Source organism: Pholis gunnellus (genome assembly GCF_910591455.1).
Source record: "Pholis gunnellus genome assembly, chromosome: 8".
NCBI lineage: Eukaryota > Metazoa > Chordata > Actinopteri > Perciformes > Pholidae > Pholis > Pholis gunnellus.
The window spans coordinates 13,431,745-13,449,310 of NC_136534.1; the positions used below are offsets into that span (position 1 = coordinate 13,431,745).

The 17,566-nt window shown below is 40.6% G+C and overlaps 1 protein-coding gene across 1 annotated transcript; it reads right to left on the bottom strand.

Moving 5' to 3' along the window:
- Positions 1–8,155: 8,155 nt before the first annotated feature.
- Positions 8,156–15,764, bottom strand: LOC306699846 (uncharacterized protein). Its single transcript, XM_079164615.1, has 2 exons — positions 15,642–15,764; positions 8,156–10,801 (listed from the first exon to the last, which is right to left on the bottom strand). Exon 2 carries the CDS (start codon positions 10,637–10,639, stop codon positions 8,714–8,716), a length of 1,926 nt encoding a protein of 641 aa, XP_079020741.1. The 5' UTR covers positions 10,640–10,801; positions 15,642–15,764; the 3' UTR covers positions 8,156–8,713.
- Between the last annotated feature and the right edge of the window lie 1,802 nt (positions 15,765–17,566).

Genomic DNA, 17,566 nt, shown 5'->3' on the forward strand with positions numbered 1-17,566 from the left:
GTTAAGTTGCATACCACCATTTTGAGTTTCGGGGCATGCAGTAAAATGGCGCCACCTGTTCTTGTTCTGGTCTATGACCAAAAAAAAAAACGTTGGCTGGTTGCACATAAGAACCACCACCATGGAGGAAGAACACACATTGTTCTCGAGAAGAAGAAAAAAAACTCCAAAACTATATTTGTTGTCTACCAGGTGAACAGGACCCTCTGGATATGTCATTCTGTGACCAGACAATGTCTTCTGCTGTGTTATCGCACCCATCTGGTTTACTTTGCTTTTACCTTAGAATGTGCAATACAAATGGGTCTGAATGGTACTACTCCCTATATATTTCTGTGTAACTGCATGACTTAATTGTTGGGTATTATTTTTTTCTCCTATATTTACGCACTCACTATTGCCAAAATCAAGCACTGAAGTTAAGATCCATATTCTACAAGCTGTACAGTTGCCTGCAACCCCCGAAAATGGTAGAAACACTAGACTTTGCCCTTACCCCACCTAAAGCCATCTGTCAGAAGGCTGTGCTTGTGGCTCGGAGGTCACTAGTTCAAAACAAACTGGCTGTAACATGCTGAGTTGGGATAGAGAAGGAAACCCCCAAATTTCAAAAGTCCTAATAAGCCCTCTCCCTACAATGCAGTACTGCCCCTGGCCTATAAACCAAACAACTGAATAACCCTCAACGGTGGCGGCACTGGGTACTTCCCATATGTCACCAAAAGTACTGTAAGAAGTGATCTCTACATTGTCATATGTTTAAGGCAGGGGTATCCGAAAAAGTAGTTTGAAGTTTGAATTCCACCTCTCTGACCCCTGCACTACAGGCAACAGCCCTACTGTGTTTCGGAACCCATTATTTCGAATGGCTTGCACGGCTCCTCTGCGGCTTTTTGGCAACCGAAGCGTGCCGCGATGTCCTCTGAACCCAGCGGTGAGTGCAGCGCAAACCTTGTCCTGTGTTAAACGTCCTTAAAGAGGGTTTGTGAAAGTTACAAAAAGGGAGGGGGGGGGGGGGGGATTCTGACATCTGACAAGCATACTGACGCCTTACGCCCAGAACTTCAAATATTAGGTTTCCCTTGTATCTACGTAGCTACGTTGGTGACGCAGCTTTTCAACATTGAACCAATCGCCCTCTCGCGCTGTCAAGTCACGGTGCAGAACTCCTCCGTTGCACCAGACAAATATAGAAACGGAAGAGGCTGGTGATTAGCGGGAAGCTGCAGAGTGGAACTGAAACTGCCAGCAGGCAATGCATTTCATTGCCCCTGTCCCCTGACGGTTGTTCTCCTCTATGTTGTCCTCCATAGCTCTCATCTAGAAGCAGCATGGATTCTTCAGCACTTCTACACTTTGAAATACAATTTAAGCCGGCAGAGTGTCCCGACTGAGAACCATCTGCATAAATCCAATTGAATTGCATTTCAAAGCACCTCCATGCGCCTAATTTATGTGGCGTTTGCTAAATTCAGTCAGGATATGGATGGCTTTGCCAGAAAAAGAAGAAACTAGTGTACATGCTCTAAGGCCCTGGAGACTTTTTTGGTGTATACACCCTGTGTGCAACTTTCAGAAGAATGAATGGGGCACCATCTTAGTACGTAGTACAGAACGTATAACAGTGGAAAGTCACGTTTTTTTGATGGTCATGGAGCTGTAAGTGGATTATTCAGCCCAGTGCATTCTTTGCAGTGGATATTGAACCCAAAGAGTGGATCTGCCAATAACAGAACCATGTACTCGACAAAGTCAGAAATCCCATAAGTGGCCCTCAGATGGTCCTCTAGTCACTCATGACTGTTTTCTTTGTTTTTTTGCCTTTTGCAGTATTAGGCTCGTTCAAGATGAGCTGCACCTCGCCTGGAAAGTGGAAGAGCAGGCTGTTTTCAGTCGCCTTCAAAGAAAAAACAGGAAGTCAAAGAAACAGTTACATCCATTTAAATCTGATCTACTTGTGGTTTACAGACCTTATTCAGATTTATTCATGCGTGTTTGTAAATATATATTTATGTAGAAATGTGCTTGTATCTGCATTGTATTCTATTTTTGTTCTTTTTATGTCTGCCTGTAAAACACTTTGATGCTCGTTTTTATATGTGTTGTATAAAGTTATTATCAATCACACAAGACATGTTTTTAGATTAAACCTTCGTTGTTCAACATGAGACTAATAGCCAACAATCGAGCGTTACATTTTACAATTACGCAGAAAATTTGGATTTTCTACAAAACGTGGTGTTTGTTGTCAAATCTAAGAACCAATCAGCTATATGATCTGGCGATAGCCAGGCGTTTCCCACCATGCCCTGGGTCATGCAGTCAGTGAAAAGTGGGATGCTGGTGGTATCATGTAGTAGTGGCAGCACTGAAACCTTATGAATTGTTCAGGTTGACCTATCAGTTATTTGAGAGGGGTATAGGGGGCATTGAAGAGAGTTTAGTGAAGCCAATGCGGAAGTGTCTCAAATATGCATTCTTTCAAATGGCCAGCAGGGGCGACTCCTCTGGTTGCAAAAAGAAGTCAGACTGTATGGAACTCTATGAGAAAATGACCCTACCTCTCACTTGATTTATTACCTCAAACATTAGAAACATGAGTTTATGGTCTCAGTCGCTAGTTTCTTCAGTACAGCATGGTGTTAATTTAGTAAATGATGGTCTCATTTAGAGTAAAGTAGACATAAAGCAGGGTATGCTTTAGGGTGGGCTACCTTGTGATTGACAGGTCACCACCACTACCAGATCCCTATACAGCGTCTCTACGTCTCTACGTCTCTCCTCCGCAGTCCAAATATGGTCACTTTCATTCACTGGTTGCAAAAGGTCATGATGGCGAAGGCCAAACTACCGAACTAGAGGCTTCAAAACTGCAGTCCACAAATGAATGTGTCACAACGAATACGTCCACTTCTTATAATGATAATACATTATATTTGTATAGAGCTTTAAAAGGTACTCAAATGCACTTTACATGGTAAAAAGAGAAACAATGAAATCAATTACTATATAAACAATATAGATGACATAACAGTAAGGAACAACACAAGAAAACCTACATAACTAGCAACACAGGTTAAAAGCAGATTTAAATACGTGAGTTTAAAGTGCAGTTTTGAAAATGGCGAGTGACAGAGAATTTCTGAGGTGATGGGAGAGGGAGTTCCAGAGGGAGGGGGCAGCAATGGAGAAGGCCCTGTCCCCCTAGGTCCGATGCTTGGACAGAGTAAGGGGGGTAAAAAGGTTAGCGTTAGCGAATCTGAGGTTGCGGGTGGGAGCGTGTCGGTGCAGGTGGTACGAAAGGTATGAAGGGGCGAGGTTGTGAAGAGCTTTGTATGTAATGAGGAGAATCTTGAACTGGATTCTCTGCTGTATGGGGGGCCAGTGGAGGTTTTGAAGGACTGGGGTGATGTAATCTCTGGTGCGGGAGTGGGCAGCTGAATTCTGGATGTATTGCAGTTTGTTGATGTTTTTGGCCGTACGGGATGCTGTAGCAGTAGTCCAGTCGAGATGTGACGAAGGCGTGGATTAGTGTTTCAGCATGGACGGGCAATGTTTTTGATATGAAAGAAGGCGTTTTTGGTGATGTGATTGACGTGGCATTCAAAGGAGAGGGTTTGTTTAAAAATTATACTAAGGTTACGGATATGTGTGGAAGCAGGAACAGTGGTGCCATCGATGCAGAGGGAGAAGTTGTGTTGGGATTTGGGGCCGATTTCAGATTTGTCCCTGTTGAGTTTGAGAAAGTTTGCTTGCATCCATGTTTTTATATCTGTGAGTTGGTGATTGTGGAGTGGGTGGTGGGGGTGATGGATTTGGTGGAGATGTAGAGCTGGTCTAGAGTTATACGCAGTCTATGGGTTTAGCATCCAGTAGTAACTAGTGCATTGGAGGAGGCACATGGTGTATACACACTGTATTTAGGAGTCAACCAAAGTTACTGATCTGGACAAGGACACTTGAATTGGTTAATGTATTCTAGTAAATTAGAATGTGCCATTTTGCTGATTTACCTAAGACAAGACAAATATTTCATAAGAGGTATGTTTGTGTATGTGAGAATTGCAGACAAGAGTGGAACGTCTTCTGGTAATGGGAACACACCATGTATTTAAAAGGTGACTGACCATACAAGACAAGACTGATAACATGTAGGGATGTCAGACTACAGTGGTCACAGGTATTGTCAAGCAGGGACCTTTGTGTAGAGGTCAAGAACCCATTGCCAAAAGTGAATGGTAAATTCCTGAACACAGATACCAGTGACACACAGGGAATTATGGGGAAAGCTATAATGGACCAAATTGACTTGCTTGGGTCACCTAAAAGGGGCGGTTCCCCCATCAGTTCATGTGCTTATGACCACGCTGATTGTACTGCCTTTGATCAAGTCTGCCTGTGTAGACACATTAGCATACAGAACCCCTTGAATGTGTTGTAGAATGTCTACTGTCTGTGTTTGTTTTGGAGTACATCAGGGCCTTTAGATAATTTATTGACCTGAACTTTATCTGGTGTGTCTGTTTTCTTGGCTTGTTAAGAAGAACAAGTTATTTACCAAGCAACCAGTTGAATTTCCCGGTTTAAACCAAGGCCATTTAGGCCATTGCTGTTGGCTGCCCATATGAAGAAAGGGACATATGCATGTTCTTCTGTCCATCAATTGTAGGGTATGACAAGGCATAAGTCAGATGTGCTACATAATATAGAACATGGATGGACGCCTGGCTTTACAGCAGCTGAGTATGCTGATGTCTGAGCGGATGGGGCAAATCATTAAGGGCAAGAAAGACCAAAACAAAGAGCAAACAGAAACAAAAAACAAACAAAACCATACTAGCCTGCCCCCTGGAGGAAAACTTTTTTCCCTTTGAATCAGCAGATGGTTACATTATATAGAGCAAACAGAAAGGTATAGGATACAATTCTAATGAATGTTTTCATTAAAGGAGGCCAAAAGTGACCACAGTGCATGTTGCCATCGGGAAAGAATATTTAATGGGATCTATTGTATCTATACACATTGTGATCTATGTCTCTATAAAGATAATCGGCATTCGTATGCTGCGGGAATTGGACAAGATTTTGGTATCTGAAGGGTTCTGGTTTCCGTTCCAGTATTGACCAATCACGTTCGAGCAGGCTTTGGTTGAACTCAGGTACACCGTCCATTTGAAGAGCAAAAGAGGCAAAACGCATTGGCTTAAATGCAATCTCGGAACCCAGTGGCTATCATCTGACGATGATTTCGCTTTATATTGGTATAAAATTGGATTGTAAACTGCCCACTTATGAAACAATCCAGTCGTACAGGTCATCTCCCACGGAAAAAGAAGTCTTGGTCCAAATAACCACTGGCTACACCAGAAGTCCAGAAATACAGGTCCTTGCCCCCAGAGGCTAGTCGTCAGACCGATAGCTGATGGGTTCTGAGATTGGGCAGTTGTTGTAATATTAGCTTTTCTGCCGGGAATAAAAGGCAGTGCTCACAAGGCATTAATTATACCTTCCTTGCTGATATGCAAGTGACCCATGGCTACGTCCTGCCCCTTGAAAGCAGACTGACCAATCATAACAGTAGCATTGGCCAGCTCCGACCAGGGTCCTATAACTAGACTCTCAAGCAATCTTTTCAGATTTTCTTTATTTTCAGGCTAGTTTTGTGGATTTCAAGCACGTCACGGTTAAATGTTGTGCCTGAGGCACATCTAATAGGGATTCTCAGTACCCGCAGAAGTTGGAAGGAGATATATACAGTATTTTACTTAATTTCATTGTTCTCTGACTCGATCGACAGTTGGTGGTTCACTTGTGATCTGTGGTCTTTAGCTTCTATCTTTCTCTTTTTAACACGTTTTTGCTGCCGAATCAGTTTGATATCCTGGCCATATCCTTCAAACGCAAATCTTTCTGTCTGCTTCTCTATTAAATTGCTTTTTAGTAATTCCAAAAATTAGATACAGGGAGTGCAGTTATTGACAGTGTGGGCTAAAGGGTAGCTGACAGCATGATGGAGTAGCAGCAGGTTGCGTTGCTTAGGAAAGCGTCAATTGCATTGGGAATCGCGTTGATACAAAATATTTCACCTCACCTATAGTTGCAAGACTGCTTGTGCTAAGCAGAATCATAAGGGTTGCAGAGTTGATGCAGGATTTCTCTCTCATAGATAGGTAAAGATAGTAAATCAAGGCTTGCAGAGGATCTGGATAAGTGTGATTGCAGAACTGCATGGTCCCAGGAGAAGGACTTCAACCACTACTACAGGTTTTTGGCTCGAAATTAATTAATTGTTCACTGCCCAAATAGTATGCTAGTACATAACTCTTCCAGCTTAAACTATAAAGCAAGGAATCTCAGTCTGTCTGTATGTACGTGTGTCCAGCGCATATCTTATGAACTGTCCATCTGATCTACTTCACACCATGCAGGTGTATTGTTTATTCTATATTCGTAAACTTTGACTAAACAAGCAAACATAGACCCACTATGTGCATTTCACCTGTGTTTCTGACCGCGAGTAGCCACAACTTTCAGGGGTGGATTTAGTGATTTGAGGGCTTTGTGTTTCACCCTTTCTCTAAATGGGAAGGTTTGTATTCAGAGTGGTAGTGGTAGGTCTTTTAACAATATATTTTATTTGGACTTTTTATGCCTTAAATTCACAGTGGAGAGCCCAAAAATGTGGGGAGCATGAGTAGGGGAATGACAGAGCAAATGATCCAGCCAGCTTGAAATCGAAACACGGACTCGCTGCTCAGGCCATTTGCACCCATGTGCACCCTAACCACTTAGGGGTCACCACACAACACAAAACTATTAATCGCACACAGTAAAAGGCCTGCATTCATTTTTCTTGAAGTGCAGTGTGAAAGAGAGGCAATAGCACAATGTACTTGAACTTACTTAACGTCTGTCGAGGAGAAGCTTTCAATTCTAATATGATAGTTTAGTTTAATGATTAATGATCATCATAATCATTATATTTTGTGACTAAAGTCAGAATCTGCAACGTAACCAGCAACATTTTTCTGTCAGGTAGTACTGGTTGTCCTCTGAAGCAGAAGTAGTGAGTAAGTAAGTTGAGTTGCATATTGTGTAAGTGCTTAGGGAGTCTGTTGTAAGTTATTTAAGGATACAATGACTTAGAATAACAACATAATTCAATATTCAATAATATATCTAGGCCAAACATAATTTATCAATAGCTGTTTGCGGCCCCTGTAGTTGAGGGCCCCATGCAGTTGCCTATCTAACCATATGATAAAGTCTGCACCTGTGTTCACCAGTGTTTCTGACCGTGAGTAGCTGAGACTGGGGTATGTGACGCAACTTTGGGCTGGGAAGTGGATTTGCTCAGGACCCAAGGAAACGCAATGTTATGAGTTAAGTTGTTTTAGTATGAGCTGTTCTAGCTGCAAGCATTCGGGCTTCTACACACTGTTGTTTGAGAACTAGGGCACACACCCACTCAGTCCTCTATATTGAGTATGTTCCACTAAAAGTTACGGAACCAGTATGTCTGCATTATTTCTGGTTCAAGAAATACTGAAGCAAAGTAAATATTTTTCATTAAGGTGTTTCAACAATGGCTAGCCTAAGAGAAGAATGTTTTTTTGGCCATAGCAGATGATTGCAGTACTTTAGTTGGCCACAAGGACTAAAGCGTAGTTAATGGTCACTATAGTGAAGCTGGTGCGAGGCGCGTGCCAGAAAATGACGGAATCACAGCATGAAGGCTCTGCAACTGGCTTCTATAAATGCAATCAAGTAGTGAATATGAGATATGAGTTTACAATGAATTACAATCCCTTCTTGGCATTGTGGAGGTTTGTTTATTTTACTGTTTACACTCATCCTTATGCTATACCCTCTGTCGTTTTGGACAATAATGCAACAACCAAAATTCTTGTGAATGCTTGCGCACCATCTGCGGAGGCTAGCGCTATGTTGCCAAGCTCGAGTATAAACAATGCCTAATAGGCACAAGGATTCTCTCTGTACAGTTGCCATTAGGTTGCTGTACAACACAATAAAAATGAGAAATAAGACACCTTCATAGTATGTAGAAAGGGACTAAATTATTTAGCCAGTGGGGTTTTCTTATAGACAGATAACCGTGAAAAGGGAGTCAAAGCAAAACTGATGGCACATAAAATAATTTCTCTGTACAACTTTAATGGCACAATAAAAAATCCACTCCGTGACAATGCTACCCTTTCAAAAGGAAGACATACACATACCACTTATTACAGGCAATATCAAAATCACAAAAATTGGGAGTAAAACATCATGAAAATGTAATATGATTGACAATAACAGCATTGGTAGCCAAGAAGTCTTCATCCTTGCTAGTCAACAATTGGTGGGACAGTTAACTGTACCTGAAGCCTGTGGAAGAATACTAGGTTTGCAATTAACCGATGTCAAACGTTTTGTTTTTATTATTTTAATACAAAATTAATTTGGTATGCTCCCCATCCAAGCCTCGTCTCCCGATTCCCATTGGTTTCTGAAATGCATTAATAAACAGACATTTTCTCTTCATGCCAAAGGAAAACGTGTGTATAAAAGTAGTTATACAAAAAGAAACGTTATAAACTTTACATCGATATACAGTTATTAAAATAGTTGCATTACTACTGAGTCAAATTCACTCAACTACTGAGCGCTTGATTGTTGGCAATAACAATAACAAGTGGGTCTGACAGGATAGTTACCCGTTGTTTTCTGAGCCATGAGAAGTCTGGTGCTGAAGAAACGTGTCCAAGCATAAGAATGTCTCAGTGCACTCAGTGCATTCATAGAGAACCTCTGAAGAATTTCCTTTATCATTTTCAGTATGGTCCATGAAGTCATCCTCTATGTCAGCTGCATTACCCTTCTCTAAGACAAGGTCCCTATTGGAACCAGTGCCGTGAGCGGTTTGTCCAACATCATCAGCTTCTCCAATGCTCGGATGATTTTGAAGGTGAAGCTCCAGGGATGAAGGGTTCTTGAATTGAGCAGGACACCTCGGACACTTACTAGGTTCCTTTTTATGATAGCGCAAGTGGCGTTGGTACACACATAACAGGCCAAATCTCTTTCCACATTCCTGACACTTGTAGTTAACTCGGCCTGCTTTTCCCGATTGTTTCCCCTTTGGATGTTGCTCTGGTGATGCCGTTTGTTCATTGTCAGAGGAGCTCTTGGTTATCTCATCAGGCGAGCTTAAGTTTTTGTCGCCATTAAGAATAGGGGCAGGACCATCTTGTGGATTTGTGAATAAGTGTTTCGGACCTGGTTTCTTTTCCTGTTCATTTTTGTGGTACATGGCTATGTGCCTTCTCAAATCACAGCGCTGTGGAAAATGTCTACCACAAAATACACATGTGTGCATAGTACCCTTGTGGTATCTCATGTGCCGGGATAAACTACTGGAATGATTAAAGACGCGATGACAGTGCTTGCAAGGATGCAGTTTGCCATTTGGATTACTCGCCCTTCTACGTCTGCCTTTAGGTGGTGGCATTCTTCGCTTAAAGGTTTTTTGTGATTCTTGATTCAGCTGATCTATTTCCTCCTGAGTTTGATGTGTGAGATGATGCTCCTTCAGAGCGGTTAATTTTTGGAAACGATCCCCACATAAACCACATCTGTATGGTGTGGAAGACAATTCAGTATTGATCTCATCACGAGTATCCCTTATGATTTTACTATCAACATTCTTAACATCAATAGATGTACCATTACTGTAGCAGTTTTGAAGAGGTATGTCTTCTATGTTCTCAGAGTTCACCTCAATTTCGATTTCGGATGCCAAAGTAGCATCTGGCCCTTTTCCTTTGCAGTGGTGCAGTGAATGTGTCTGAAAATCTGACATCCAGAAAAAATTGCACTTGCATTTTCTACAAGCATATGCTTTCTCGTTCTTATTTTCCTGCATATTCAAAGATTTACTCAAAGTTAAAGCCTTGGAGAGGTGATTTTCTTTTTGGTGAGCATTAAGTGCATCCACTTTAAGGAATCGCTTACCACAATGACTACAGCAGTGAAACCTTTCATTGGCATGGTCTTGGAGGTGTTTCTCAAGGTCCTGTCGACCTTCAAAGATCTTACAGCACAGAGTGCACTTGTAACCTCGCTCCGTGTTTCGATACTGCTGGTGACGATGTAAACTCTGTAAGCTGTTGAATGATCTGCTACATATTTCACAACGGTAATGGCCCTGACGAGACTTGTCCAAGTTTGAGTCTGATGGCCTTGGCCTGAACACATCTCTATAAGGAGAAGGCTGTGGCCTGAGGGTTGGAGACACTGGTTTGATGGGGGATGGGAAATGCGATGGCAGGACTCCAGGAGATACTGGTTTTACAGAAGAATGTGTCTCGAAACCATTCACAACTGTCAGTGTACCATTTTCTTGTAGCACATATTCTCGGGGGACTTCAAATCCATTTGATGAGCCATCCAAGGAAAATGACTCCAAAGGTCCATGAATGGCCATGTGGGCCAACACATTAGCATACTGACTGAACCCATCACCACATTCAGTGCAGATGAAGGTACTTGATTCTCCACTCAACTGCGTTGAAGCAATAGTGTTCACTGATTTCTGATTTTCCATGATGAATATATATTGGCGATGTGCTGATGGCATCACTTTTTCAATCTGCAGTATTAGTAAAGATATATCCAGACATCCACACAATTGGCTTCCATGTGAGAATCGGTATGTCCACTCTTCCAACAGACTGGTTCTCAAAAAATGTCCTTGCGAGAACGTTCATCCTCTGCTAGGTTTTTCATTTTGTATCAGCACCTGGGGGGATAAAAACAAGAATTAACAAACCACTGAAGCCAAAATTTGTCGAACAAAATATCTAAATATATGTCTGATGACTATGCAGTACTACTTTGCATTCATTTCAAATAATCCAAGTTGGATGCCACATTAATTAATTCAGATTGACTGCCAGTACAGGTTTAACCCATAGACTGTATATAAGAAGTGGACGTGGTCGTCGTGACGTCACCCATTGGTTTGTGGACCGCCATTATAAAGCCTTGTGTTTGGCCGTTGCCATCTTGGATTACGGTTGTCGGCATCTTGAAGTTTTGCAACCAGTGAACGAAAGTGACCATATTTGGACTGCGGAGGAGTGACAGAGACGCTGTATACAGATCTGGTAGCGGTAGCAACCTGTCAATCACAAGGTATTCCGCCCTAAAGCATACCCTGCTTTATTGTATATTTTACTCTAAACGGGACCATAATTCACTCAATGATCATCATGCTGTTCATTTAAAGTAAGAAGTAGGGTTATTTTCTCACCAAAAAATATTGTGTTTTCAAATCAGCCCAATTTTGTGACAGTTTCACAATTTGCCAAAAACTTTGATCTATACTTTCCTACTGCCGTAGATATTTTGGGAACACCCCATTTTCTTAAGTTAAGACAAGCATTGCTTTCTACTATGAGCCTGTATGCCTTTTCCCCCTTCTTAATCCCAGCACACAAGTGTCTGTCCCTTCAACCACATATTCAGTTGATGGGTACAAAGAGGATTTTGTACTTAAAAGATTCCAAACATTTCAGAGGCTGCATACCTAACAATTTTCCCACTCACTCTTCCAATTATAAAAGGCCTTTGAAGAATTGTTTTGGCCCAATTCCTGTCCTCCTGGTGTTGGATCATAGTACCTTGTTTGACGACATGGGAAACACCGATCTGATACACCAAATTGGCATCGCCACCGGTATCTTATTTAGCAAATTGGGTATTGGTCATTGGTCAATTGATCTACATTAAATTTATGTTATTTACCTAATTTATGAGCACTCGTTTTATTTCAGCTAAGTGTGAAAGTCTCCTGCGTTCATCTTATGGGGCATGGTCTTTCACCACAGATTCATGTAAACGGTGCAATGGATTTAGAGATGAGGAAAATTAATACTCAGTGAAATACACTTCATTAAGGTAACTCTGGCAACGACTACACCGAAGCAACAAACACAATTTTTATTTATTTGTAAAACAGCTTTGATACAGGCAATGTTTCCATATTGCAATGCAAGGCTATCCAGTAGTCAAATATATACATTTTATTAATTTGAATAACCTTAATGTACTTTAAGTGTGGACTGTGCAGCTTTACTATCAAGGAAACAACAAGTATCGGTCGGGATTCAGTATTGGCAGACACTTTGCCTTGCTGTCCCAACGAAAACCATTCATGCTGTACTACATCTTGAGTAGTTGCGGTTTCACAGAGCTCACAGCAACCTCCCCCCCGACCCTTATTGCAAAATGCATAACTCCTCTAGAAAGGGTAAAACTAAAACAAGGTAATAAGTTGCCCTTATAAATGTTAATGTATCACTGAGGGCTCTACCATCCAAGGATATTCGTAGAAAGAGGTGCTTGAGAGAAGCCCTCTGCATTACTAAACAAGTAAATGGACTGTACTCGTATAGCACTTTTATAGTTTTCCGACCACTTGAAGCGCTTTCACACTACATGTCATCATTCACCCATTCACACCCATTCATACACTGACGGCAGGGGCTACCATGCAAGGTGCCACCTGCCCATCAGGACTATCTAATCATTCATGCCCATTCATACACTGCAGAAACAGTGTGCAGGAGCAATTTGGGGTTAAGGGCCTTGCCCAAGGACGCATCGACATGGACTAGCGCAGCCGGGGATCGAACTGCCGATCCTCTGATTGAAGGACGACCCTGCTCTACCATTGAGCCAGTCGCCCAAGTTCTAGCTCAAGTCTCTCAAGCCCCTTTCAGACCAATATAGTGACCCCCAGGGCCCAGATGTGTTGCAAGCCATGCTGGAAGCTGCCTGTCTTTGGTAAATGTGGATTTATCACGTGTGTGGAAACAAGTTGTGAACACAACTTATTTACATAAGTTGCTTATTTACAACCAAACAAATTTTGATAAAGTGAAGATAATGTTGTATTCAGATTAATATTATTGTACTTGGCAAAATGCACAATCCCAACAATGTAAACTAGTTCAGGGTGTTAACCACAAACCCACAAAGAATACAATTCTGAGTGAAAACTGCCAAAGAAACCACAGCCATGAAATCTGACCCTGTGCAAATTTCAAGTCTTTCAACTCACGTGCCTGTAGTTGGATGTGTACAAGGGCAACTTCCACGTCCTTATAACATTAAAAATCATTGAACCTTGAAATGTCTACAGTAGGCAAAATATGCAACAACAATAAACATATTATGCAAGATAAAGATACACTATTATATACCCGCCTATCAGTGACCCCTACTGTGTATCATTTAAAAAAAGCAAGTTTGATGGGTGAACACCATGTATTTATGTATTTACTTATGCTTTCTTGTGGCATTATGATTAGGACTGATAATGATGAGTGATCGTACGAGAGCTGTCACTGGCTTTATTTTTAACCTCTGCTAATTTACACAATCCTTATTTGCAGGTGGTGACAGTTTGCCAGGTGAGGCGACTGGAGAAGGTGTGTGAAAGTCACCGCGGTTACTCCTCTGCTCCAGTGAGCTCCGATACTCTCATCGGATATCTGTTAACACTTTGTCTGCTGTATCTGTCCCTATGGAATAAACCATGAGTTGTGTTCACTGCAGTGATTTTACTGACAAACTCAGATCATACTTGGTGATATATGCACAGTAGCAGAAGATTATTGAAAACTACAGACGCTCTGTTCTGCATTTCTTTAACACTAGCTGACGTTAACTTTGCTTGACAGCTGACCACGAGATAACAAATAACACTGCTGGTTTGACCGTTTATGATAAAGAATATATAAGTGCAAAGTAACGTGTGATATGAAGTGAACATTTTTTACTAAATTAAAGTTACGAATCAATTATTAAAATAAATAATTGCCAACTATTTTGATTATCAATTATTCCTTTTGGGTTGTTATTTTTCATACAAAAATGTCAGAAAATGCTGTTCTCAGTCCCTCAAATAGAGACTTCCTGCTTTTGCACATTAATCTGAAAGTCTTTGGGTTTTAGACTAACAACACATTTAAAGACATCACTCTGGACTATTCTATATAATAATGAAAATAATCATTAGTTGGAGTCCTACATTATATACTGGAATTATAACTCCTGTTGATTTTTAATTAGTTTTTACTAACACCATGGCTATGTCAACAAAGTAAGAACAAGCTGAGATTGCAACACACACACAGAGACAGAGAGCTACTTCATTCTCTGCTCAGGTAGACATTATCCACTATATCTTTATGGAGCAAGTTGTTGTTTGCTGTTATATTAATGCACTCAATTACATATATTGCACCTTTAATAAGACATACAATTCAGTAAATTAATATTCATGTATTTATTTGTGACATTTTGTTTTACAAAGTCAGGAAAGCAATGTTTAAAAGTCAAGCCTGACGTTGCCTTACACATAAAAAGAATGATCTCACTTACACACAGTGAGGCACACAGCTTGTTATTAAACACTCGTATCAGAGGTTTCCCAAAGCTCAGGTATCATAATCAGTATCAGGTCTGAAATAAGGTGCATGTTTATGTAATTTCCACTGTAGATATGATTGTTAGTTCGGCTTTTTTTTGGTGACAACACAGCTATGCTGGTCACGCCCATTTCAAATGCCATTTACAGGACATAGGATTAGAGTGGAGACACAATTAAAACAGCTTTTGAGAGCTAAGAGATTACAGGTTTGAATAGAACACGTTTCTATTGTTATTATATATTTATCAGCAAATCATTAAGTGGACTTATTTCAAACTCCCATGAGCTTTAAATAATAATATAAAAACATTAGAAATTGGTTCAAATGAGAGATTAGACTTTAAATTTGAACAATATCCGCACCCTGCTACAACAGATCCAGCCTGATGCTGCTCTCCACAGATCATACGAAACACAACAGGAAAGGCACTAAATATCAAACAAATCGCTTGGATGGAGGTTATATTTTCAGATAGGTTCACATATTACGTCATTACTTCTAATGTGGGCTTATTGTAATCGTCGTATGCACTGAAAACAACCGAAATCAATCAAGGATCATCTTATCTTGCCAAGTTAATATATACCTGTATACAATTAAATAACAAGCATGAGCGCACCCGCTATGAGGACAGTGTTATTACCAACATCAACACATCTAAAGCTCACACGCACAGGTGAGACTGTCTCATTTGTTCTGGAGCTATGTTCAGTCTCCAAAGCTTCAGATCTTTTTTCCCGACGAAGACACGACGACTTTTCGTCTCGTGTGCACGATTGTAGGATGATCGCGAGCAGCCGAGTGTGTTCAGAAGACGAAGTGTGCAGCCAGAGGGCGACTGGACCCTTCACAGACATGGATCTATTCTAGACAGACAGATAGCCTGATTTGCAAAGCGTAAGATTAATTTAAACTAATACGCACAGGCTGAGGGCTCATGGCACGAGATAAAGCTCACGTGCGATCGGCCCACACATTGTTTCAAGTGGACGTGAAGCTGATGTTGTGGTCTGAAAATAGCTAAAGTTAGCTGCTGCTAGCTAACGCTACATAGCAAGGGGAGAAAGGCAACGCACGTCTATTCACGTGTAACAAAACACGTAGGACTCAGCCAATCAGCTCGATGTGAACACAACTCACCACATATCATGGTCCATCTCAGTAAGAGGTGAACTTCATGTGCAGCGACCCATCAGTGCTGCTCTTTAGATGACGGATGTCTGCCGCTGCAGGCCGGAGCTATTTCTCGCGGAACATCTCAACATGGTAACAGCTATGACATCATGACGCACGCAGTATCCGTTTGTGACGTTGCAAAATACACCCGACCCTGTCGTAAAATGTGCCCATAAACCACACAATTTAATTCTAACACCTATTTTTTAACGAACTAACAATTTAATGCAGAGCTTTATTGAACACATGCTCATTAATCTATAGAATATATTGCTTTACTGTGGAGTATGGCCTGGATGAAACGGACCCACAGTTCACTCACAATTATAGTTGACTGGAGTCAATTTCCCCCCAAATATAGCTTCATTATATAAAACAATACCCTATCATTGATAGAAAATGACAGGATTAGAAAAAAGCTTGCACACACACCATCTTTTAAAAGGTTGCAGAAGATAGAAAAAAAAGTTTCCAATGTATTTATGTTTATATCCAAACTATTATGCTAACAAAATGTACACATGCATCATAAGTGCTGCCTGAATTATCAGAATAATACATAATGATGTGAAAGCTAGTATTATATATTTATACATAATCACAAATGACTGGGGAGGTTCCTACATTCTGACTGGATTACATATGAGACAGTTCTCTCTGCTTGTCAAGGAATATAATGAAGACAATCATAAATCAATACACACACAATACTTGACAATATATCAAACCAACAAAGTGAAAATGGATTGTGTTTTAGAAATATAATGAGCCTATAACAACTACTTTATGTATTAGGCTTATATTAGCCTCTCCTGACAGTAAAATAAAAATACACAATGAAATGTTTATCAAAGAACATGGTAGGCATGTAGCAATCAGAATACAATGTAATCAGTTTCTATGGTGTTGCAACATGCAGTGTTGATCAATGTGAATCAGTGGCAGACAGGTCAGTGCATCATGAGAAATAAACATTTCAGAGTTATTCAGCTTGAGAAAATAACCATAGTGGCCAAAAGAGGAAATGTCAACGCAGACCTACAAAAATGGTTCAGATCAACCAAAAGAAAGTTTTATGGGGATTGTTATTGTGCCCAATTTTTCTAGGTAGAGGGTGTTGGGTTGAGTTGGGCGTATATACACGTATATACACTGTAATATACACACACATATAATATATATATTGTATATAAATTGTGAAAATCATTTGTACATTTTCAGTATTCGTTTCTTTATGTCATGGGCAGCTTTAAGGGCTGACATTCAAACTTCCTGCTGGAAAGCAGTCTCCAATGCATTCAGGATGGATTTGCACACTTTATCCATAAAATGTTGGCCATTAAACAAGTACAGCAGCGGGTTCAGGCTACTGTTGAGAAAGTCCAGGCTGGTTTCTATAGGGAGACTCCAATAGTGGTGATATGGTCTAATATCTCACTTTGATTATGATCTACTGACTCAATTAAAGCCATGATGTGATAAAGAGAATAATAAGAATAATAGGACATAATGTACTTTGCACTATTTAAGGCATAATAAAGGGTGCAAATCAATCAGTGTGCCCCAGGGATGTATTTATCCTTCTGAAGTTTGCGTTTCTTGATCTGAGAAGCACAATATGTGTAAAACAGCTCTCTCTACTGGCCAAGACTAAAACAATAGTGATAAAGAGTCCAGCAACACCACCCAGATAACCATTCCATTCACCAAGAACAAAGGCCAGGCAGTGAACAATGAGAGGCATGATGTTTAGAGACTGTCTCAGCTGAGCGTGTTCATCATGCTAGCCGTCGTCATCAGATACATCTGTTGTATCAATGTGATAGAAAGGTGCAGTACACATGAAACATGAAATATAAATATTCACTTATTTCGTCATTCCTTTCTTC